Here is a 24,525-nt window from a genome sequence, read left to right on the forward strand (position 1 = left end):
ATCAGCCCCTTTCACACAGGAAAACATATTTAAATTTTTGTTGTATTATACACCAAAACTGTCTGAGTTTGATGCAAAAATATCAAAAGAACAAAGCCGAATGAAGATGATATCACTTTACTCCTTCTAGACATCAGGAAATGTTGCTTCACTCCATTTACTTACACCAGGCTGTAAAATCAAACAGGTGCAGGCACTAAAATGCTGACATGGAAGTAAAAAAAAGTGTCATGTCCAAACGCAGAGCACTGAAATTAAAGATAAAAGGTTTATTGCCTTTTCACTATTTTGTCTGACATGCTTTTCCCGCATACTGAGAGAGGACCGCCCCCTTGTGTTAAAACAAGAAAGGTGCATTAAGCTAAAAATGATCAGTGTTAGGGTCAAGGACACCAGTAAAGGCATATATTTGTTTACAGACTATAACATTTTTCATTTATAGGCAATAATACATTGGGAAAGCACAACAAATGTAAAACAGCATTATATCGATGACACTGCATTTTACAAATATTCATTACAGTTTGTTCGGGTCAAAACCGTTATACTCAGGTGCTAGTTTGTATCTTTTCACCTCGCCTACTAATTAAGTCAAAACACAAGAGCTAATTAAAAAAATAATATATAAACTTCTCATGTGTGGTCTGTTTAGTGAACTGCTGGATTATCAACAGACCAAAATCTAAAGAAGATTAAGTGTTAATCCAAGCAGGCACCAGGATTGAACTTTTCCATGTGTTTCATATGTTAGTTCAGTAGGTTTGATGACTAAAGACTTTGTGTTCCTGTGGTGACATTTGCACCTAAAATGTGGATGTATTCTATTCATAATAAAGGCATAATAATGGTAATATTGACAGAAGCATTTGTTGTTACATACAATAATGGTCATATTAATGATGTCCTTTGCTGTATGTGAAATCATTCCAGTGAACCATCTGCAGATTTGTATCTTCCCTCAGACAAAGAGCTGCTCATCCTTCCCTGAGTGGCTGCGTCTCAGCCTTAGACCAGACAGGATCTTCTGGGCTGGTGAGGTAACATTTTTCTCAACGGGAATTGTCTTTGGTGACGAACACAGATGGTGATAATGTCCAGTACTCTGCTTGTTATTGCTCTGATTTATGTTGTGATTTGCTCGACATCCTCCTGCCACCTCTTCAGCAGCCTGCGTTGCACTGGATGCTGTAGAAGGTGAAAGTGGTGCATACGTAGAGTCCAAGCCCAGCATGTACTGCACAACCTCACGGGGGCTTAGTGGGGCATCCATTGTATTCTCTGTGTCAGTAGTCACATGCTGGGGCTCAAGAATGCCCTCATAATGGATATCTATGTCTCGAGAAAGTCTTTGTGCCCCTGGCTCTGGAGAAGAGCTGCGACTGCTGTCTGCACTTCCTGTGTGGCCCCTCGGTTGAGGTGCAGCCTGTCTGGCTGCACATGCTGGGTTCGAGACTCGGGTTCCTGTATTATGATGTCGGTGATACTTCACAGGCTGTCTGGTGAAACGGTAGTATGGCTGGACTCCTAAATCAGAGATAGCTTCTCCTACCATCTCACCCTGAGGATCACTTGATACATCTCTCATAGCCAGGACTGGAGCAGTAGAAGGATAAGCATGTGATTCACAAAGTTAAGCATTTCCAACACCAGTTATTGATTATTTTGCTTAAAAAAACCAAAATCATTCTATATGATATATAGTGCAACTTGACTTGAAATCGAGGACTTTTGAAGCTGCTGTTTTAGCAACAGAGAAGAGAGCCCCTCAGAAACACAGCGAAAGTACAGAAAGCAAAGAATGGTTTGAGCCTCAGACTTTCCAAATCCCCAAACTCCAAAATCTAACTTTGTGTTGTCCAAATTCATACAAAAACTCAAATGTCAAACTGCAAATTCCAAAAGAAATGATCATATTATAATTAAAATCACACGAATTAATTCCTCAATTCCACAAAGACTATCCCCGACAAAACGTACTCAACCAAATTCAGCCACTTTTACTGAATAGCAACATATAAGGAAGTCCTACTTCTAAAGATAACTGGATGATGTACGCAAAGTAATTAAAAAAAAACAGACATTTTAAGTATTCTACACCTACATAATCTCACCCTTAGAAACACAAGCTACTTTGTAACTGTAAATTAGAACCAACCCCCTGTGTGCAAGAAATTAAGCAAAACACTTGGGAGCTGTTTGGTAATACCTACAAGAGGATTATTTAAGACATGTCCTCAAGTAGCAAAACTACAAGCTGACACAAGAGAGAATTCGTTGTACTTGGCAACTGAAAATGTCAACATCTTTAGGTTTCACAGGACATAGACACAGTGGATAAATTAATTTGCTGACCTGCTCTAGTCAGGAGTAACTTCTCTATCACTATGCCCCGCCTACCTGCTCTCTCACTGGCTTCAGCGCTGAGCTGGTCCACTGCCTCATTGGATGAAGACTTGTCAGATATATAACCCTCGCTTGACTCTCTCTTGATTCGATTCTGCTGGAATGACACAAGTTGAGTGGTGGATTACAGACCACATCTAAACCTGCAGCACTGCATTATTATAGGATTCCTACCGGGGGAATGACTACTTGGGATGAGTCTTTTTTTTTTTTTTTTTTTTATTAGGTACAAATATAAAAAGTTTTTACTCTCCTAAAGAAAGGTGATATCCTTTTTGTGTTTTAATTCTTTTGATGCAACCCAGCTAAAACCCCACAATTAGGTGAACTTTAAAAATCTTTTTTACAGGAAAGAGCTGTGTAAAGCAGAAAGTAAAAGCTAGAAAGACGGTCATGCAGGCCAGAGTGCAGAGGGCAGGAGAAATGCAGCAGTGTGCGTGAGGATCTTGTTAATCCTGATGGAAAAAACGTGAGGTTAAGGTGGCAAGTGTTAAGGCTCTTAAAAAACTGGTAAGTGTGTTTACTCTCACATGGTGTGAATGCTAAGCAACTGCTGCTTAAAAGGGAGCAGTTAAAAATTAGCCATAGATGTTTAAAGCGCACTGAAATACTTACTTCTACTGAGCGTGGCCGCTCTCTGGACGTGGTTTCATTTTCTGAGTCGAGATAAGCTACCCCATCCAAGGGGCAGGAACCTCTGGGAGGGGTGTCAGGAAGAGGTGCGGTAGGGGGTGGAGGAGGGGGTGTATCGGATCCCTGCTCCAGGCCGAAGATTTTGTCGTGGTGTGTGATGAGGAACTCAACAAGTACAGCCTGGTAGGTGGTCTCCAAGAGGGCAATCATTGACATGTCTGTCGACACTAGAGGGCGCAATAACGTTGGCCCAAAAACAATGCCTAAATTGCTGGGAGACATCTTGTTCTCGTAGTTTTCTGAAACTCTGTAAATAAACACATGAGACAAATTCAAGGACAGCTTAAGTTAAATTTGACTTAGAAGTCAAAGTCAGTGGTCCAGTATAGAAATAAGTAAATGTCATCTATCAGGTTTAGGCCAAGTTAAACTAGAGAGGTCTGTGGTGCCAGAGCATGCTCACCTTTGAAGATGAGATACAAGATGCTGCAAGGTGCTGTAGCAATATGGAGGAAGTCTGTGTAGTAGCTTTTGCAGGTTGTCAGTGATATCCATTATCTCATTAGTCTCTGGTGATGTCTCCCCATCATTCAGGTGCTGAATTGCTTTCCCCACCGCAACGAAATCATTGTACAGGTCAAAAGTTAGTAAGGGCTCAGGCAGCTGCAAGAGATAATATTGAAAATATTCAGTGCGATATCAGACAAAAAATTACATCTCTTGAATTGTGCAAAAATGAGGTTTGTATTTTAATATCTCCTTTACCTCCTTAAAGAAGTGCTTAAGGATAGAGGTGATGTCATGTGGTGAGAGGTCCGAGAGGTCCACTTGCTCTTTTTGTGTTTCAAAGGCATGGCAGAGCTTCTGAATGCGAGGCTTGGACCCACTCACGCGATACACACCCTAACAGAAATGATTATTAGATCACTATTCATACTTGACAACCAATGTATTTGTACCAGTGTGAGGATAAATAATACCTGGACAGAGAGAGCACGGCTCTCAATCTCAGATGTGCAGAGAATCACTACAAAGGGCACCTCATCTGGCCTGTCACGTGGCAGCAGAGAGAGGTCCACTCCAAACACCGATCCCTTCTTATGCTCACATTCTAGCTGACACACCTCCATACACTTCCTGTGCAAAGCTAGGCCACACTGAATGTGAGATAGAAAAGAGCTAATCTCATTAATAATCTCATGAAAGACAGTTTTCTGCCCATGTTACAATATATTCATCAAATGTGTAATCATACCTCTTCACATTCAACTCCACTGACAACAATATAGTTGTCACACTGCTTGCATTTGGCCATTTTGCTTTTCATTTTCTTGAGTCGATGTGATAGTGCAGCTCGCGAAACCTGTGGCACTTTGGCTGGCTGACTATCATTGTACTCTGGAGGAAGGTGGAGAAGATAGATTTATTTGCCAGCCAAGGATCAAATAAAAAATATACTCTATTAACATATTCTGTTCATGAAAAGAAAAGGAGGTAAGAACCTGATTCATCCCGGTCATCTAGGTCGTCTGATGACACTGTCAAAGTGGATGCGGTTTTACACTGCCTCCTAGCTTCAGTTATATATTCCAAATAAAGCAAAAACACAGTTAATTTTTTTTTTTTAAAGTTCCGAGTTACGAGATGCATGTACTGTAAATTAAAAGTTAGATACAAAATGTAAGCCTGTGCCTACCAGGGCTAGACAGGGACTCCGAACTGCCTCCGATGCTCTCACTGTCACTATATCCAGTTTTCCCTTAGGTGAACCAACACACAAATATTATTAAAGAGAAAGATTTTTTTTTAATATAAAAAAGTATAATTAGGTGGAGCCCTTACTGCAATCACTGGATCGTCGCAAAGGACTATCATCTGCCATGAACGAGTCTGGCAGAGTGTTCAGAGCGCTGGTTTTTCTTTTGTTGCTTTAAAGAAAAGAAGTTATTGAAACAATTATTTTAATAAGTAAATAGGTGGAATATATCAAACATGTTTTCAATCCTATTTTATGACAAGGATATACACTCAAATACATCTGTCCCTACTGACACATGTTTATATGTTCACATTTATATTTAAAAACATGCTACATAAAAGAAGCAGCAATAAGTCCTTTTAACGCACCCTTTACCGTGAGGAACATACTCCTGGAAGGTAAATTTTTGGAGAATCTGCTCAGGGCGACGCTTACTGAGAACATACTGCAGATAGGGCTCACCAGACTCCTGGGCTCTGCATGTTACCTCCAGGTTGTGATAGCCAAGTGGAACAGGCTCTGCCTGCTGACGCTGGAAGTAGAACAGGTTCACTGTGACCTAATACAGAGAGAAGACATCATGTGGAGTCAAGGAAAAAAATTTTAATCAAAAAAAGTGATATAAAATATAAGAGTAGTGTTTTGCTCACAATTTACTTTTCATACCCGCAAAAAGTAAAAGAAAAAAAGAAAAAATATGCAAAGGAATCTTGTAATTTTATAAAACATGGTAGTTTTTTATTAAAATTCTTTATACTGTATGATGCAAAACATAAATCACTGCTTAGGTAGATTATTATTTTCAGGTACATTTTTGTATTAATCAAGCTGATTAACTACTAATAGTTAGACATGTTAACTTCTCTTCAGTGATTAGACTGTTCTTAGGTAATGATCCTGTAAATATATATGTAGCTATCCAAGACAACTTATAATATCAACTATATAGTAACACATATTCTATATTTATACCAAAATGAAGTACTGACCTCTTTGAGCACAGTGTCTCCTTGAAAGATGAGCTTACGAATGTGTGAAATGATTCTTTCTTTCACCTTCACTAACTCATCTTGGTGGATCTTTGCATCAGTCACACACTGTTTATATGTCAACTCTGCCTCTAACACCTGTGAGGACAGAAAGAAAATCTAAGTGGATATGCAATCTGTGTTTTCCTCTTTTTGCATCGTCTCATAAGCCATTATTAAGGATACCAAAAAATATTTACTTTTTGTTTGCTGAAACCTTAGGCCCTTATTTCTACAGATTATACAGTATTTAGTCTATTAACATGACACTCACCTTAGTCTGAGCTTCATCCTTAGACTTCCTCCTCTTATCTAGTGTTTTGCTTCCTACTGTGTCATCTGCAGCCTTAGCAGAGACAGCTTTCGCCTTTTCTAGCTCATCACAGCGCTGGAAGTACTGTTGCTTGGCCTTTTTATAAGCTGTAACTGCTTCATTCTGAAAACGAGGAAGGGAGATACACAGAGTGGAGAACACTGTTTATTACTGGCACAAACTTTAGCACAACATACGAGAAAGGAAACATGTTGGTTACATCCATAACAGACAAAACAACATATACATGACATGCAAACAAGTATACTGTCGACTGTTTATACAATTTATACACAGATACTAATTTTAGATGAACTGAGACAAAAATATGTAATGATTCTGGCAACAATTTTACTATTTTCATGTACAGTCTAATATGACTTTAATAGATACCAACAAGTTCACTAACGGTGCAAATAACTCTGCTTAACGTCAACCAATACCAGGAGTGATTATTTACTTACCATCCTCCTTTGTTCTCTTGCCCACTGCTCTTTAAATTCTCTGCGCCACTTATCAATCTCATTTCTCTTTGCACTCAAGGCCTTTGAGACAGAGAATCGATATTTAACACATCTACATCTAAACATTAGAGATGGTTTTAGATGATGTGTTTGTAGGCTTCTATACCTGGTAACAGCGACTTTGCAGCAGATCAGAAGTCCTTCTAGCGTTCAGACAATTTTTGATGTCTTGTTCTAGAGCCAGTGTGTAGATGTACTGTAATGGCATCATTTCCTGCATAGACAAGAGCAAAGAAAGAGAAACGCCACAGTCTAAGAAAGAGAAATGCCACAGTCTCTGTTCTAGGCACCATTATAAGTAACCCATTGTGATGTACTTTAGCAATCATTGGTACAGTTTTTGTCAAGTATCCAGTAAACCATACCTGTTGGAGTACATTGGTTTTTGCTCCTTCAGCCGTCTTCATTATACTTTTTGCAAATTCCTGCTCTGCAAAGAAAAAAACAAACTTTTTTTTTCTTTTTTATGTAAAAATAAAAAACACAGGCATGGTACATGAAGATAAAAAAACACAAGTAGAATCCACTGAAATTCTTGCACTATACTGAACATTTTTGGACATTACCTATCTTCTGTGTCTCTTCACAAGTCTGACATTTGATGAATAACCTATGCAGCACCCACAGAATAACTAGAACCTGTAGTGTGGTCAAATCTAACCTGTGTCTATTTTGAACTTAAAAGAGGAATTAATTTGGTTAAAAATACCTGTGGTTTGCATTTTGCATCAGTTCAAGAACTGCAACAGGAAATGAACCAAGCTGATGTCAGTATGATCTCACTCACACTGTGCAAGTACTGATACAAACACTAAGTCAACAGCAGTTTGTGATCTGACTGCTCTCTTTGAGCAATGGGCTCTATACTGTTAGCAAACTCAATGTGTTGCTTTACTGTGTAATCACTAGTTTGGGGCTGAGCTTCACCCAGCATTACTCATGTGTTATCATTGCCTAACTGATCTCCTTACACACTTGAGGTTGGTAACTGTTGCTCTGTGTTTTGAATGATAACACTAGTATCAGGTAGTGATGTCAAAGTATATTGACATCACTACCTGAACTCATAGGATCTGAAAAGGCTCACAGAAGAGGAATCGCTGTGTACTCCAAAGGCAAGTAGTGTCTTTTATTGCCCTCCTCTTTTCAGCTAATCTGCTCTTTAATCCTTTCTGTTTGTGTGTAGCGTGCAGTTCTCTGGAAGGACTGCATAAACTCACATCCTCTTTAACAGAAATAATCCAGGCAGGAGATGAAAATTACTCGATGGTACTCCAGCTAATACTAAAAATGCATGTATTATGATTTTTCTTTCTTAATGGGTAATACAAAGCAGCAATCCAATCTTCAGTGTGCACCTCTTCTCCTTACAGGGTGACTACTGCAGCACTATTTCAAATGTTATTATATCAAAGCAAACAAAAAAAACAACAACAACCATTTGCTCTAACTCTAGATGAAAATACTAGGACACATTCACTTATACCTAACCTACTTGCATGAAATGATCATTTACTAACACTTTAAACCAATTAATGTTGGTACTACTCTAAGACTACTGACTTCATAGTGGATCAAAATTATTTTCATTTATATTGTACACATTATGGCTTTGCATTTTGTAAGAAATCCACCTATTCTTGTTTCTGTGTGCGGTTTCTATTCAAATATGCCATCTACGATAAGACACAAAATTTGCATGTTACACTACTATTTCCTTTACTCAGCTGTGTATTTACCCAAGCTGATTCTCTTCTCCATCCAGGCAAGAAGGTCTTTGGCATATCGGCACCACAACTTGGCGTACTGCAGCGCCGTCTCCACTCCATCCTCACAGCGACATAGGGCCAGGTCTGCTTCTTGGACTGTGAGAGAGTACATCATCATAATGGTAGGCTCAAGGTGTACCCAGGAATTACACTGTAATAGCACCTAATATCCCCTTTTCTCAAGAAAACATTTAGTCTGTCCTTAAGTGATATTAATGGTCCCAGACTATATCTGACAACATAAAGAAATTTAAAAATCAAATACCAGTTTAAAAAAAAGATATACACAAACCCAAAACAGGAAATAATGGCTGGATATGACAAGTCATAGCTGCTCCTCAGAGTAAAGGTCCTGCAGTTTCCAGAAGGTGAGAGCAAACTCTAGCATGTATACTAAAATATACATTAGTTTGTCGGTAAAAAACAAAGAAAAACCCCCTCTTAAATTAGTCCTATGTCTCACAGTTGACAGAAAAAGGATGTAACTAGAGAGAGGACAGCCCCAAAACAAACTGCTTTAGCTAAATAACTTCCCTCCTCTCTCTTCCCTTTTGCCTGGCCCCTCCCTCTCACACCTGTTCACTCAGTCAGCTACTGACACAAGCCATGTTGTGAGAGCACATAACAGCACACTAGCATGTTGTTATAGCGCTACTGTGGTCACCAAGGCAGGGCGTTAATACGATAACCACTCTTCTTCCTCTGTGAGTCACACTAGTGCAGGGTGGATGATGTATCTGTGACAGTCACATGGTCTAACAAAAGCTCCCTACACTACTTTCTCAATGTGTTCCACTTCCAGCACAACCTTCGCAAAAAACCTTCTTTTAACCAAAGCTGATGCATTTCAGCAACTTTCACTTCTTCTAGCGGTCCATTGTGCAGTGCTTTAAAACATGCAAGCATGTTATGACAGAGAGGCAGATTTTATACTGCTCTTCCCCTTCAGATAGCTGCCAAATCCAGTTAGAGTGGTAGGAAAAAAAATCAAACCAGACTTTCTTCTGCCATCATGCGCAGCCCACAAAATAGAACATGCAATTCCAGAGATATGTTAGGTTTTGTGCTATGGGTGACCTCTCTTAGCCTTTCCTCTCTAGGGAGAGCTCTGAGCACTTTCAGAAATCAATCCTTTGGAGTTCAAGCACTTGGAATAAGGATTATTCAAGTCAAGTCCAGAATGCAGAGTGACAGGGTTTAGAGGAGCGTTGAATCAGGTTTATCTCCTGGCATGTGAGAGAGCAAGCGTGCTAAGGTGGTGTGGGGGAGGTGTTCTTGAGAAGAGCTTCTATGCCCCAAGAATACATTTGACATTGCTCACCATCCAAGTTTAACACAGTGTGCCTCTGTAATATCTTATCTTACCATGTGCCTATAATTTGAGTCAAACTGAAGTTTGTGCACTTAGCCCAAAGTCCCACTGTAGACTATGAGTAAGTCTGGTGCATTTATCCATCTGACTTGTATTTATGCCATAGACCATGTAACAGGAGATTTCTGTGACTCTCTTTTTTCCACTAGTCTAATGTAAAAACTGAGAGCAGCTGTCCCCTGCTTTAATCCTCTCTCTTTAGCCTAATCTTGTTACAGAGGGATCGTTACAACTCACAGCTGATTATAAGACAATAAATAAATGTTGAAGAAGAGTATTTGTAAAGTGTCACAGGCAGTAGCTCCTGCTACATCTAATGATCCGATGGGATGAAGGATAGTATCCTGTCAGTCCCAGGAAGGTTAGTGCTAGGTTAAACAGGTGACTGAACCACTTCAGCAACAGGTTCACAGTGTAAAGGAATGTCGCATTGAGACCAACTGTTTATAACAGCTGTCGTTATTCACTGACCCTGACCAGAGAGCATGCAGACAATAACACACTCATTTGGGCTTTTTCATCCCTTCTGTCACACAAACCATACCTGTCTGAGTTCCATCCACGTCATTGGGTTCGGCACATATCTGTGGACAAAGTGCATCTTCAAACTGGTGGAACTCTACAACTCTATCAAAGCACATCTAATCGTCTAAAAACAAACCATCATTTGAAAACTGAACCTGAGCTAAACTTTAGCATAAACAACAGCATAAATGACAGGCCTTTGATTAAGTAGGTCATTCACTACATTCAAAAGGTATTTATTTCTTACAGTCACGTCATGTTGCTCTGTGGTCTCTGCAGTTTCTACAGAGATAGGTTCTGAGATGGACTGGGAGTCAATCTCTGCTAGCAGATCATCCCCTGAGCTGAGCACAGAAAGAATGTATAAGGAGAGAAACATATTTGTCAAGGAATATGCCAGCAAGCATATGCTACTGGGCCTTTTAGTACCATAAACAAGCCCCTTAAGAACCTTTCAAGGTCCAGTTTATGTATTTTTATCATCTTAACTATATTCACCACTGCACCTTTGCTTTAGAGAAATGTTATAAACAGTTTCCAGTCAGTGCTTCTAATAAAATATGAGTCACAATCAGGATAGATTAAACCAGACATGGCAATGCTAATATAGAAAGTTATTAAACCTTTAGTTAAAAGCTTGCACTAGATAAATATACCGACAAATCATACATAATTGAGTTCATGTTGATGGATTATTAAATGATAAAATATAAATTAATAATTCCATCCTCAAGAGCTTCTTATCATTTTCCATCTCTAGACCATTTGAAATACCAATTCACTAACCACAGTTTTTACTTAGCACCCGAGTGATGCAGGAGAAAAGGGTTGCACAAGGTAATACTTACGAAGAGATGAAAGATAAATCAAGGTTATCAAAATCTCGGAAGATCTCACTGTATCGTTTTGTTTCCGATTTCTGCACTCGTTTCACATCTGAAATGAGAAATGTAAAAGCTAAGATACACACAAACTTTACATTGTATTTATGTTACATAGAGTAAACGGTGATCCTGACATGTGTACCCTTCCCCCACCCCGAAAGAGCACAAACTATATAGAAATGCATATTATACCACAGTATCAAAGCTAGTTCATCAAGTATATGCCAACATTTGGTAGCTTGCAAACACACAGATACACACATAGATGAACTGAAAAAAGGATCCAGTTCAAAAAAATAATCAAACTTAGCTTCTCATAAAATCCTATCTGACAGCATTTGCACTTAATGTGAAATAAAACTGACACATTTTGTTGCTTAAACTTTTGTGCTTTTGTGCAACACTTTGACCGTTTATAACCCTCTGACATAGCAAAAAGTTAAAAACTGATAATTCACAATAGGTGTAACAAATGTAAAAAAGAAATCACTCGCTCAGAGAGGCCTCCATTTTGGTCAACCACATCCTGCTTGCAGTTTGTGTCACGTCCCATCGTGTACATAGAGTCCTTGTTTTTCACACCACCAGTGTTTCAGCTCAAGAATAAGAGCTGACAGGAAAGTAAGATGTTTCAGCAAAATTTGAACAGTTTTCCAATGTAGTTGCACTTAACTCTGACAGTTGTGTTTGCTGTTTACCCGCAACATTTGCAAAAGCTACTTGCATGAATTGAGGCTACACTGCAACAAGCTTCTGAATAGAAACTTTCAAGCAAAGAAACATTTCTAATTTCTAGTGTGTCAAATGACACAAAAGTCTCCAAAACATTAGTTTTAAAAGAAGTGGACAGTCTTGGCTTTTTGGAAGGAGTAGGCTAATTCTGCTGAATAAAAATACAGAAGTTAAACAAAAAGACAGAACAAGAACCTTTAAAAAAAAGAGTTCAGGAAGTTCATCAACAAGGAGGATGCTGCACAGCAGCAGAAATCTTCTGACAGACTCATTAACAAAGGCACTTTATGCATGCAGCGTCTGCATGCACCCACATGAATACCCATGTCATAATGGCGCTACACTGCTTTGAGTAGATTTCCAGTAACACAAACCAAAATAATATTTGGCAATTAAAAAGTTTGGGGTTTCTTCAAATGAAGAAAAATGTGTATTAATAGCAAAAAAATTTGAACATTTTGAAAGGAAAGAAAACAGATTTAAGTTTCATTTAAGCATGGGCAAGTTGATATTTAGAGTAAAGGATACAATTTACTCAAAATGACCACATGTCATATATCTTATTTGTGCTCACCTGTGCCTTGAGTAGAATCCTTGTTTTCCACTAAATCTTCTTCCATTTCTGCGCTATTTCCACAGTAGGCAGACCCTAACAACACCTCTCACACATTATCTCGCATCAGGGTCAAACTACAATACACAGTAAAACACTTTGTATTTGAAGTGGTAGGAAATCAGGACTGTAGTTTAAACACAGCGATATAAAGCTGAGCCCCAAGCGCGCTGATATGCAAGTTCTTAAAATGATCTTCCTCTGGTAGAGTGAAGGTTGGCCAATGTTTTCGCCATCAAGGGGAAGAGGAAGTGTATCTTACAGTCACTGGAGGCCCCACCTACATTGTCTAACCATATATAGTGAAAAGGTACCACTGTGATAAATTTGTATTGTCGTAGTAAGAAAGATTGTTCCTTAAATATTGGCATGTACCACTGTAATGTAACAATTACACTTCAGAAAACATATCTTGGTTAAAACCAACTTGGTTAAAAATTAGTATATACTAAACACAGTTGTTAATATATATAATAAGTTATTTAAGAAACATTATTTCACTGTCATGTAAGCTACCTTATTCAGCCATCTGCAGGTGTGATAAAAACCTCAATGAGAAAGTCGGTTGCGTGACATGCCGAGAATAATCAGCTAAAAAGTTCAATTCTACTTGTAATCAGCAGCTTGGGTACTCTGTGTTTTCCAGTGACAATGATGAATGAAATGGTGAAGGCAAAATCTGCATTCAGGTCACAGTCTACAATGTGTGAATGACTTCACAGTAAAATGTTACTGTGCCAGAGGCTACACAGTAACAGACAATTTTCCATTAGTCACAATATACAGACGTCATAATTTGTATTTGGACAGTCAACATTAACTAAAAAAATGGTTACTCCAACAGAACAGTAAGCATATAATGACAGAAGTCGAACCTGTTAAAAAGAAAACATTTTATTTTTTGTCGGTACAAGCACCACTAACATTTTTGTGCACACTTCGTGAGTGAATAACTCCCATCAGGACTCAACAGAAACTGGCTACATCAGAGATCTGTGTATGTGATGAGGGAAACCATGACACAATAAATATACTGTGAGAAATATGATGATCTACACTTATCTTATGTAATGACAATTCATAAAGTCTACCACAATCAAAATGCTCAACATTCACACTGAACTGATCTGAGATGGAACAGCAATACAGCTCTTTTCCACCGATGCAGCGCTGGTGCTTAATCCAGAACCTGTTTGATAGAATTTCTGCCAAAAAGGACAAATGCATTCACAACGCCACAAAACTAATGGGCCCAAAATCAGAACAATCATTGGCAAAAAGAAGGGCAACCACAAAAATTTCACAGGTAATTTATAGATGCAGCCCACAGTGGTGCGTCACTGCGCCATAACTTTATGGACATGGAAAATACTTCAAAGTCTGCTACATAAATGTGAGCTCTTTCTAAAAAACCCCAAAAACTAAGGCAGAACTTGCACGGGTACCAGCACCGCATCTGTGGGAGAGAGGTAATAAAGTGGCTGATGTGCATTTGGATGTGGGCAAGTTGAAACACCAGTGTGTTTGGTGGCTTGTCTCACGTCTATTTGTATGAAGAGGTGGTTGGTGGAACTACAAGAGTAAAAAAACCAACCAACCAAACAAACAAACAAAAAACAGGACAAAACAAAACAAAAATTTAAACAAAACAGCAACATTTACTGGTGGTAAATCTGCCTCAGTATTTCTGTAAATTAAATTACTTGGTTCTGAATTTTGTCACTTTGATAGAAATTTGCTACAGGGTTCTATTGTACCGTCCAATGACCAACTAAATTTTTTTTTAAAAAAAGCACTGTTATAAAATTTAACAAAAACAAACAAAACGATTCAAAATGCCAAAAGTTCATAGGTTTTGCATAGGTTGATTTAAGACGTCTTTATTTTGCTCTGTGGTGCAGATTTGTTGTTGCAGCCAAATTCATTAATTTCTCAAGGCTACAAAACGCAGTCTAATCTCAAATTAGCACCACTGAAATGCAGCAGTCCAGTTTTGTTCTTTACCAGTATACATTATTTCTGTATGACAGAGAGTAGGTGGGAACTGCAAATGCCATTCCAAATGGCAAGTCTAGTGCCTTTATAAAGTAAAAACCACAAGCTGACGACAGCAGAAAACATGACATGCATGATCCCTTTTTAACTTTTCACTTCTGATAATTTAAACTTCTCTATATTCTTTGATACCACATCTGATCTGATGCAAAATCAAAGTGATCAAAGGTTAAACATGATTACAAAACTAATGTGGTGCGTTTTATGGACCTTTTTTTATTTTTCCAAGGCTCTTAGTGACTTCCTCTCATAGCTCATCCCGTGCTGTACTGTCCAAAGGAGACTGGAGCACATCTGAGTTCTGTGCCTCTGTGCTGATCTCAGCCTGCTCATGACTTTTTCCTGAGCGTGCTCTGTCCCAGTCTGTGCGGATTTTTTCATTGTCCCACACAGTGGAGGTCTCAGTGTCACTGACGTATCCTGGGTCACCCGTATAGTGAGTTGGATACACAAGGAGAGGCTCTGCGGAAAATGCCAGCAGGTCCCTGGTTTCAAACTGTTCCATATAATCAGATCTGGAGAGTAGGAAAGGTCAAGAAAGAAAGATAAGACTCCTGAATAGAAACACAGTGCACTGAAAAACTCTTTAGAAATGTTGTTTCTAGTGTTTAGTGTTAGTTTTCTTAGTATTTTTTTATGTCTTAACACAGATTCAGTTTTAGTTCTCATCAGATGAGATCTGGTGTATTTTACTTCTATGACTGTTCCTTAAAATATCTCTAATGGGTGACTCAAGTCTCTGTGTCATAAATTGAATTCAGATTGTGCCCAGATGTACAAAATATAACTGTGTCAGGGTTCAAATCTAGGAGCCAGCACTGATAATGGAATAAGTTGAGAGACTTTTGACCGTTGAGGAAATACAAACTGAATACATTTTAAGATAAATCTGAAATGTTGAACTTTTGCACTCTTAAGACTACCTATAAACCTTTGAAATGCATGATATATTATGTGTGTGTGTGGTCTTGTGTTTGCTGGTGTTAACACTTACACAGGGTGTTTATTGTACATGAGAGGAAGAAACTCATCCACTGGCAAAATCCTCTTTAATGGTTCTGCTTTTAAAAGCTTCTGGGCACCCTGTAATGATATCATATATCCTAGTGTCCAATATGAATAGTCTGCCTCCACCAAGTTGTGTATATTTGGCACTGCTTTCTCCGGGTGAGCCACTTGCATTCTCTTTCGACCAATATAACTAAAAGAAGAAAAAAAACAACAAAACACAGAAAGACAAGTTGATAAGAATTTGTAAACTCTGTGGGAATGACAAAAAATATTATGAAGGAAGTAAAAACATACATGAGATCCCAATCCAGACCTTCACGGTCCACCTCACTCATTAAGTTCATCAAGCGACGTTTGAAGAACACCTCAAAGCGCAGGTCATCTTCGATCACTAAAGATGTGTGGAGACTTCGTTCCACAATCTAAGGCCAGAGAAATCTTTAAGTCACACATCCGTCTGGTTTGGAAATATTCAAATTCTTGGCTTCAGGGGTTTACCTCTTTCCAGATGTTATAGTGGGAAAGAAAGCATCCCAGCTCTCCCTTTGTTAGTGGACGACCATGATAAGGGTCACTGTATCCAGGAAGCATATGGATACCCAAAGCATGAATTTCACTGACATTCATTGCTCTGAAATAGAGAGAAGTAGAAATGTGACAAAATGACAATAAAGATGGGCCAGTCAGTGGTAGTTACTAATTAGTATATAAGTGGAAAGCATCACTTACTTTCCATCCACGGCATTAACAACTTTACAAGCAATCTCCTGCTCATGCAGTGCCCTCAGCATACGTTCTCTGCGGTCAGTCCGCCTCTGCAAGTTTATCATGAACACCTACACAAAGGTAAACAGTGGAACCAATCAGTGTAATTATAGATTTCAACAGCAGGCAGAGAATTTCAGCGCAGAAACAGAAAGTCGGCCATTTTTGCAGATTCCATCTTCACATCACTTCTTACCTCATCAAAGCCCATTTTGTCAGGTTGTTTTCTAGGAACACTTATGTATTTGGATGGCATCACTGGGGCATTTCGCACTACACAGTCAGAGGGAAGATGGATGCAGAAATGGTATAAATGATATTTAGAAACTCATGCTGAAAGTTACCATTAGATGAAGCAGAAGAGAGTAGAATTAAGACTTAAATAAGCCAGTGGTTAAGAGTGAGGGGGTTGCAAAAGTAAAGCTCTCAGCCACTCACCATTAACTTCTAACACAGTGTGTAAGAAACTGTCCACTTCATCTTGCAAAGTATTGTGGGAACGTAGTGGCACAGGGAAGTATCCATAGGTCTCCTTGTTACATACAAACATTTGAACCTCTGTAGCGAACACAGAATAGGAAAACTTAATCTGAAGCTACATTATTTATGATAAAAATAAGTAGACTTTAAGTTGGATAATATCAAATTACCTGCCATCTTAGCAGAGTAAGCAAACACAATAATGTCATCAAATGCCCAGCTGTATTCTGGGTGTGGTGGGTGAAAGGCTAGCTGCCTGGAGGCCTCTTTCCTGAGGTCTATTAGGAACGTGGAGTGTACCATAGGAACGGCAAAACAGCCCTTTCGTATCTGCTTCCTAAGAGGTATGTAGGCAGGTGTCCTCTTATAATAACCCTGGAGGATGAGAGTTGTTAGGCTGTTTATTACAGAGATTATTGAAACTTTCTGACATACACAAAGGGGTTTTCTCAGTGATCATGACAGTACCTGGGAAGTCATTCCACACCAAAAATTTGAGTAGGCTGCACGAGAGTCAAGCATCGGCGCGATGATAGTCTTGTTCTGTTTCATCAGCCCCCGGAGCACATTTGAATTGGTGAGGAGGTTGTCACAATCTGCCAGCTGCACAAGGAGCATAAGAAAAACAGCTAGTGTATGAATAACACACTGTACACAAAACTCTTGAGAAGAAACGCTGAACAGCTCCCAAAGGATAAATGGGGTAACTAAAACTGAGTGATCTCTGACCAGCAGTATATATACTACAATTCTGTTTTTTAGAGAGAAAGTTTAGATGTAAGATTAAAAGCACGAAATTATTGCAATTTTGGATAGACTTCACTTCAAAATTATACCCTGCTGAAACAAGACAATGTGGGCCAGGCTGGTGAATACAAATAGAAATGTGCATTTAAGATTTAAGTGTCCAGATGAACTAGACTGAAAGATGAACTTTAACCATAAGAAACAGAACATAACTGGGAAAAGTTTTAACAGTCTGTCTCCCTCTTAAATTAGTTGTGGTGGCATTTTGGTCCCAATTCTGTACTTTTTCTTTGGCTTTTATTACTGAATGTTAAAAATAGTGAGGCCCAGTGTTTATAATCAACATTTTGAGTGTAATTCTGCTTCCTTTTGTAACTGTAAAGAGTAGTTTTATTTACCTACCATAAAATAGTCTGCCCACATCTCACGAGCAGACTCTAGCGCTGCTTGCCGAAGCTTCATAACATGCTCATAACGAGGATCTGTCCAGTCTTTTGGACCTTCCTCATCTTCATAATTTCTACACAAAATATTTCAGTATTAATTAAACTCATTTCATGTGATGTCTGACTCAATTTCCTGTGAGCTATTTGAGCATTATACAATTCCATCTTTAAAATAACAAACCTGGGCTCCTCTTTTGGCCTCCACTCTACATAATGGTAGAGCTTCTGTACTTTTACAAGCCAGTCATGCAGAATTGCTGTGGTGTTGTCCTCATTATGATCAGTTGCTACCCTGTCAATGCAGAAAAAAATGTAAATTATCAGAATTAAGTGCATTCATCAAGAACCTAGGTAAAAGGAGGAAAACTGTAACAACGAGAAGAAATTTGTAACAGTGGTTGACTGTAGGCAGCGGTGCCAAACTGAGTTCTAGTTGAGGCATGAGTGAAAGACAAACCCAAGGTTCAAATAACAATAGCCCTGTGTTCACTTTTTGTAAATGCATTATGTACAAGCTGCGGGAAGTGACACAAGTGTAAAGGACACCAGCTTCAGAAAAACACACAGCAATAAAAACATCCCCCATAAAAAAACAAAACAAAAAACTTTAGGTCAGCATCGACAAGTTATGTATAAAGGAAATGTGAAAAAACGATAACAGTACGGAAACTACTTTACAGAAGTGAAACCTCTGTTTGCAACAGACAGAGAAGGAAATTGTTTAAAGTGACTTAGGCTATGCGTGAGGCAAATGAACCCAAGTTAGACTGCCTGCATGTTTGATCTAATTCTACACGAGGATGAAAAGCCTAGAAATGATACTCCAGAATAACCCAATACCCGCAGGATTCATTTCTTGGCCATGTAGGCCAACATGATTTGCTGTCCCCAGACACCTGCTCTACAGCCAGCTGTGCTTATATTCTGGCCCTGGGTTTACACTAGAACAGATTTCCATGGAAATTCCCCACTGCAGCTCCTTGCTAAAACACTTTTCAGTCACTCCAGCTGTCGGTCTTTCCCATTTCCCTTTTGTGCTCAGATAAAATAAGTGCTTATTAAAGAACACTGTTTAGACCTATGTCACTTTTTCATTGTAAACATACATTTAGGAGCGGTGTGCCACTTCCACATCAGCTATTATTTCTGTAGCGGTGTAGGAATGCTGGCATAAGACGCCAAAGATTTCAATTACAGCTGCAAAATGTGTGCAGTGTATAGTGTTTATAAGATCACACAGTTGTTTGGTTTTTCCAGATGTAATTTAATGTGTGTCAAACAACACTGTCCTTACCGCCAACATATTTACACAAGACTTTACAAACTACCAAACAAAAAAAGGAATTTAAGACACGCTTACTCCTGCACAAGGTGAAACTTGCTCATCAAGATAGCGAATGAAGACCACGCCTGTCCGAGCCCACCAGGTAGTCATTCAAACTGCTTGAGGATACAAGTGCAGGTGGGCTGTTCAAGCATGTTGATTAAGTATAGGGTGAAAATAGCTTTCCTTCACTTACTTGACTGACAGATGACTAAGGAGCTTGGGAAGTCATACTTTCTGGAGAGGGTGCAAAGATGTTAGGTCTAAAATGTGGTCTACATAAACATGTTTAATGAACCATCAAGAGAGAACTGAGTTTAAGCCTCCATAATCATTTATCACGGAGAGTCATTATCTAAGGTTGGCCTTTACCTAGGAGAAGCTTAATAATCAAACTGCACCATAACGTCTTTTCTTACTTAGCACTTCATTGTAATGTAATCAATAAATTGTCTAGAATGTCGTTATTAGGTGATTTATTTAACACATAATAATGTCAGAAAAACACTTCACAAACAGGGACTTGTCTTGCCAGATGCATATCTCTGTTTAACTTCCAGTCAGGAAGTGGAGAAGATGTAGGCTTTGGTACATGAAGACTGGAATAAGCTTAAAGATGAAGATATGTTATAAATTAAAAGAAAAACGTGAAACTTTGAACCCTGAGGTGATGGGATTTGATAGCTATAATGTCCTGGTTTGACCTCACTTGCCTTCTTTCTCCTGAGATGTAACATTTCGCGACGGAAGGTGCCTCTTACTAACAGACTACATGGGTCAGGTAATTTTCATGGTGCTAATCCAAACTCAGTTGCACATGGCAGACACTTGTTTTGCGTTTATTGTTAATGTATCAGGCATCGGTATGCTTGTGGAGCACTGTGTCAGAGCTTGTATCTTAGATCACACACAACACACAGCTCCCCTCGTGGTCAATGCGGTCGTTCACTCCCATCCACGTATACAGATCAATACGACGCACAACTGTCCTGATGAGCAGATGTGCTCACTTTTGTCCCCTACCCTGACTGCAAAATATTGCCTATTTCTTTTTATATCCTTGGTTTGTACTCATGCATTTGTTCGTTCTTGTATTATGCTTGAGTTTTTCACATTTTCTTTTGCTGTTTTTTCAAAGAGGGAATGATCTCTGCGCAACACTTCGCTTATTTCCAAAGCCATTTTGTTACCCCCGACAATCTCTGCGGGTCCACCCCTTTTCTTTCCCTTTCCTGCTAATCGATCTAATCAATCAGAAAAGTATCCTTCGGTACTTATTTTTCTGTAAGAAACCTGTGGCAAAAACAAGAATTACTTTCACTTTTTGCTGCCTAACAGTCTGCAACATCTAACATTACCCAGTAACAACTTACCACAGTGCCATACGGTCCTTCGGGTAGTTGAGGCGCTCAATAGTACCCAGGAAATACGGCAATGAGTGCTCGGAGTTTCTGCAAATGAGGGCAAGAAGAACCCGGGGTGCGAGGAGTGAAGATTCGGGGTTCCAGCGCTCCTCCGCAAAATATCCCCGGACAGGACTGCAGCAGGACAGGAGCAGGAGGAGCAGGGCGTCGTTGAGGCCAGCGAGCCTGGGCATCGCGATAGCAAATTATGGAATAGAATAATGATAATTTATAAGTGGACTGTGGCTCGTCGGGGGCTATAGAGAAATATCTCTTGACTTTCTGCCGTCATCACAGATAGGGAAAGTCTGTGCTACAGTCCCTGATGTAAAAGCAGTGCGAGGTTAATCTCTAAAGGGGTGGGATCTGTTTGGATGATAAAGGGGGTGGACTAATACAGGCCCTGCAGCACAGGAAACACCGAGGGCAAATGCCCAATTCGAATGAATGGATTTTTCTTTAAAAAAGGAAAAGAAGAAAAAGATATTTTTAAATACACAAGTTAACCTGTGTGTCTTTTAATCAAAATTATATTCTGTATACTCATTGCAATGTTGCAATGTTCACCACACCACAGTTGAATATACTGCTGAACAACTGAATGGAGTTTCTAGTGTCTGAACATGCACTGTTACACACATGAATCATGAGCAAAAAAAAAAAAAAAAACACGAAGCAGAGCTTAAAGTTTAATAAAGGTACCTTGACACTACCCCACAGTCGTCACCCCCCCTCCCCCCCAAACACACACACACACACACACACACACACACACACACACAGACAGACGTGCGCACGCAAACAAACATTTCACTGATTGAGGAATGAACTGCACTATTTTCCAGACTCTTCATTGAGCTCCTTGCATGTATTAGTCAGGCAGATCTACAGCTTGGCTCCTGAGCCTGGCCTCTCTACCTGGATAGTTAAAGAGGCAGCTGCTGGTTCATCAACAAGCCAGAACAGCTCGCCCTTAGTTGGGACAACTCGTGCTGCTGGAAACGGTGAAGCTTCTCCATCCTCCAACACTTCCTGCAAATAAAAAGAGAGAAATTAATGTGCTACAATAGCACAAACACAAAACTATAAAGCATGAGGTTATTACAGTTTAGCGTTTTCTAATTAGTTTTTTTTCCCATTTTGACTTTGTTTTTAAATTAAGTTTCAGTTAATTTTCAGATTTTTTCTATTTCTGTTCATTTTTTATTCTTTGAAAATATTTTAGTTTAGTTTTTATTAGTTTAAAGTTAACTTTTTAAATTATTATTTTATGGATTGTATATTGTTGGGTGTTTGTCAACAAAAACACACAACTGTTTGAAAACATCCAGAGTCTCAATAAACATGATAATCAGAGCCTCGTCAACAAGTTGTAATTACATTTTTACTAAACAAATACTAAAAACTTGCCTCTATATTTTTATTTAATTTGTTAGTTTTAAAGTTTGCAAAAGTTGTTTCAGATGTTTTGAAAAATCTAGTTTTCACATCTAGTTTTAGATTACTGTATAAAAATATAATAAATGAATAAATGCAATGATTTCTGCTCAAAGTCACATCTCTGGCTTATTTAGTCCCATCAGTGTTTCTTCTGGCCCCAGTCCTCCTTTCAACTATAAATATTGAGTCACATGGCCTAACCAAATTACCCTTGTTTCTTGGTGCATCTCATTTTTGTCTCATCACTGTCAAAGTTTATTTATTGCGTTATGGAAATAGTAGGGTGTTAAGATTCAGAATTTGAGATGTGTATGTTCAGCAGACGCCCCTAAGTGTTACCTTCAAAACGGGTGCTTTGCTTCCTCCTGTTGATATAAAAGCCACACAACGTGCAGAGTTCACCGCTGGGAAAGTCATAGTTACACGCTGTGGCGGTGGTTTGGGAGAGTCGCTGATAGGAGCCACAATCTTCTTGGTTTCCTGAATATGGGGTGCACCCAAAGGCAATAACTAATCATTGCACCAAAAGTGACAATATGAGAACCAAAAGCGTATAATTTTAAACTAGCAAATATGAAGGCTCAGTTTCTCAGACATGGATTAAGCTAAAAAGCTTTTTTTTTTCTCCACTGGAGCTGAACACGAAGCTTAATACATGTCTGGGAAACTGGATAATGTAACATGAGACAGATCTTTTTCAGACTTCTAACAAGGATAACTATGAAGACCATAAAATCCAAACTGTGCTGTCATAAAACCCAGTGATTATCCATGCATTGTCGAGAGAGTGACTGGAAAACTGCAGGGAGAAGACATTGTTTTCTTAGAGTAGCTAATTAGGAAACCACATCCAAAAGCAAACTCAGGCATTCTTCCACAAATGCTGTGCCAGAGTTCAGTCAAATGTGCTTGATATGCCTTTTATACAAAATAACGGAGAGATAATATTTAGAAGAACGCCCAAAATGCATTTTAAGAGCACGAAACATTGTTTTTAGGATCACGATGACATATTGTGTTACAAAATAAAACACATGTTTTGAATTAACTATAAATGATTCCTTTCTTAAAAAAGCTGTAATTTTGTATCTGCACTCATTCTTTTTCATAATAATTCAGCATAGATCTATTGTAGAAGACAATTGTTCATTAGAATAAGAGCCCTCACCTCCAGAAGAGGGTGGTCTGGGAAAAGAGAACAGGTGTGTCCATCAGGCCCCATTCCCAACAGCAATAGGTCAAACACAGGGAAGTCATCATCTGGGAAGACCTGTGTGTTTTAACAGCGAAAATAATGATGTAAACATTCTGCAGACACTAAAATCTAAAAGCCTGTGATTGCTGTGTACCTCTTTCAGTTTACGCGTGTAATCCTCAGCGCACTCGTTCACTGGCAGAGAACAGTCGATCGTCAAGATCCCACTTTCGGGGATGTTGATCTTGGAAAATAACTGACTCTGCAACAAGATGAAAAGGTCTGCAGTTCATCCAACTGTAACAGAGCAACATACATTTATGTTAACACAAACACCAATTCAAAGAAACCTTGTACAGCCCGTAGGTGCTCTCTGGATCGTCAAAGGAAACCAGGCGCTCGTCGCAGAAACCGACCAACCACTTGCTGCAGTCCAGCTCTGACAGGGCAAGCAGCTCTTTGCTAAGCATGGACACAAGGCTTCCTCCAGAGAGTCCCAGAGTGAACCTGCCATGAGAGCCGATGGCCTTCTCAGCCCGTGAAGTCACCAGCTGGGCCAGGACTGGACCGAGCTCTGCTGATGAGGGGAAGACCAGGACTCTCCTTCCAGCCATGACTACACTCTGTGAGAAGGACTGACAAAGTAAGAAAGAAGAAAAGTGAACAACATATAAGGAAGTCAGTTACCAAACAGTTTTGCAAGCCATCATGCTATCTCTGTAAATGTGATTTACTCAGTCGTTTAATTTAATTTATTTTTAATTTTACACTGTTGTGAAGCTGTTATTTTTGCACTACTTTGAGCAAACTTAATTGGCTTGTCTTGTGATTAGACCACTCAAAAAAAGAAAAGAAAAAGAAAGCCATTAACGCAAGAGCAACAAAGCATCGCATCTTAAACCAACCAGCCTCGCAGGGCAACCTTTACCTCTACAAGTTCCCTCATAGTGACATTCATTTACCTTGTAGTTGGAATCTCTGAGGCAGATTATCGTGAGGATTTTCAGTTGGCAAATGGGCAAATGTAATTCACCACACTGCTTCCTGAAGCGAGTTTTCACCCACCAATCACATTCCGATTGATAACGTGCTGCATTCTGGTTA

The 24,525-nt window shown here is 39.1% G+C and overlaps 3 protein-coding genes across 6 annotated transcripts; all 3 read right to left on the reverse strand.

Annotated features, from left to right (window-relative positions):
- Positions 1–101: 101 nt before the first annotated feature.
- gmip (GEM interacting protein) lies at positions 102–12,790 on the reverse strand. Of its 4 annotated transcripts, none has more exons than XM_082529688.1 (21): positions 12,517–12,790; positions 11,175–11,262; positions 10,574–10,670; positions 10,346–10,385; positions 8,400–8,525; positions 7,026–7,090; positions 6,767–6,874; positions 6,601–6,681; positions 6,098–6,259; positions 5,785–5,922; positions 5,164–5,354; positions 4,879–4,964; positions 4,733–4,795; positions 4,539–4,610; positions 4,292–4,434; positions 4,017–4,193; positions 3,802–3,939; positions 3,500–3,699; positions 3,019–3,343; positions 2,398–2,497; positions 102–1,593 (listed from the first exon to the last, which is right to left on the reverse strand). In XM_082529688.1, exons 1-21 carry the CDS (start codon positions 12,560–12,562, stop codon positions 959–961), a joined length of 3,081 nt encoding a protein of 1,026 aa, XP_082385814.1. In that variant the 5' UTR covers positions 12,563–12,790; the 3' UTR covers positions 102–958. The 4 variants fall into 4 exon arrangements, with proteins under 4 accessions (XP_082385814.1, XP_082385813.1, XP_082385815.1 ...); XM_082529687.1 differs by having other exon boundaries at positions 2,398–2,500; XM_082529690.1 differs by lacking the exon at positions 2,398–2,497 and having other exon boundaries at positions 1,467–1,593.
- A 641-nt stretch (positions 12,791–13,431) lies between these two features.
- On the reverse strand, positions 13,432–21,166 carry colgalt1a (collagen beta(1-O)galactosyltransferase 1a). Its single transcript, XM_082530815.1, has 12 exons — positions 20,757–21,166; positions 18,241–18,351; positions 18,016–18,133; positions 17,335–17,469; positions 17,037–17,241; positions 16,825–16,944; positions 16,583–16,659; positions 16,351–16,457; positions 16,120–16,252; positions 15,916–16,043; positions 15,605–15,811; positions 13,432–15,125 (listed from the first exon to the last, which is right to left on the reverse strand). The coding sequence occupies exons 1-12, from the start codon at positions 20,978–20,980 to the stop codon at positions 14,858–14,860; spliced, it is 1,833 nt and encodes a 610-aa protein (XP_082386941.1). The 5' UTR covers positions 20,981–21,166; the 3' UTR covers positions 13,432–14,857.
- Positions 21,167–21,270: 104 nt separating this feature from the next.
- On the reverse strand, positions 21,271–24,493 carry pgls (6-phosphogluconolactonase). The gene is made up of 6 exons (XM_082530817.1): positions 24,384–24,493; positions 23,772–24,056; positions 23,576–23,683; positions 23,395–23,496; positions 22,566–22,706; positions 21,271–21,818 (listed from the first exon to the last, which is right to left on the reverse strand). The coding sequence occupies exons 2-6, from the start codon at positions 24,033–24,035 to the stop codon at positions 21,672–21,674; spliced, it is 762 nt and encodes a 253-aa protein (XP_082386943.1). The 5' UTR covers positions 24,036–24,056; positions 24,384–24,493; the 3' UTR covers positions 21,271–21,671.
- Positions 24,494–24,525: the final 32 nt, after the last annotated feature.

The sequence above is a fragment of the Aulonocara stuartgranti genome (assembly GCF_965226115.1).
Source record: "Aulonocara stuartgranti genome assembly, chromosome: 4".
Classification (NCBI taxonomy): domain Eukaryota; kingdom Metazoa; phylum Chordata; class Actinopteri; order Cichliformes; family Cichlidae; genus Aulonocara; species Aulonocara stuartgranti.

Excerpts from the sequence above, each read along its gene's own strand:
- pgls (XM_082530817.1), bottom strand. The coding sequence starts at position 24,035 with ATGGCTGGAAGGAGAGTCCTGGTCTTCCCCTCATCAGCAGAGCTCGGT. Across the intron at positions 23,684-23,771 it reads GCACCTACGGGCTGTACAAG|AGTCAGTTATTTTCCAAGAT; the intron begins GTTTCTTTGAAT and ends ATCTTGTTGCAG. Across the intron at positions 23,497-23,575 it reads ACACGCGTAAACTGAAAGAG|GTCTTCCCAGATGATGACTT; the intron begins GTACACAGCAAT and ends TAAAACACACAG.
- colgalt1a (XM_082530815.1), bottom strand. The coding sequence starts at position 20,980 with ATGCCCAGGCTCGCTGGCCTCAACGACGCCCTGCTCCTCCTGCTCCTG. Across the intron at positions 16,660-16,824 it reads CACTGTGTTAGAAGTTAATG|TGCGAAATGCCCCAGTGATG; the intron begins GTGAGTGGCTGA and ends CTGACTGTGTAG. Across the intron at positions 15,812-15,915 it reads GGTCTGGATTGGGATCTCAT|TTATATTGGTCGAAAGAGAA; the intron begins GTATGTTTTTAC and ends TTCTTCTTTTAG.
- gmip (XM_082529687.1), bottom strand. The coding sequence starts at position 12,562 with ATGGAAGAAGATTTAGTGGAAAACAAGGATTCTACTCAAGGCACAG. Across the intron at positions 11,263-12,516 it reads GGATTCTACTCAAGGCACAG|ATGTGAAACGAGTGCAGAAA; the intron begins GTGAGCACAAAT and ends TTCTCATTTCAG. Across the intron at positions 7,091-8,399 it reads GGAGAAGAGAATCAGCTTGG|AGCAGGAATTTGCAAAAAGT; the intron begins GTAAATACACAG and ends TTTTCTTTGCAG.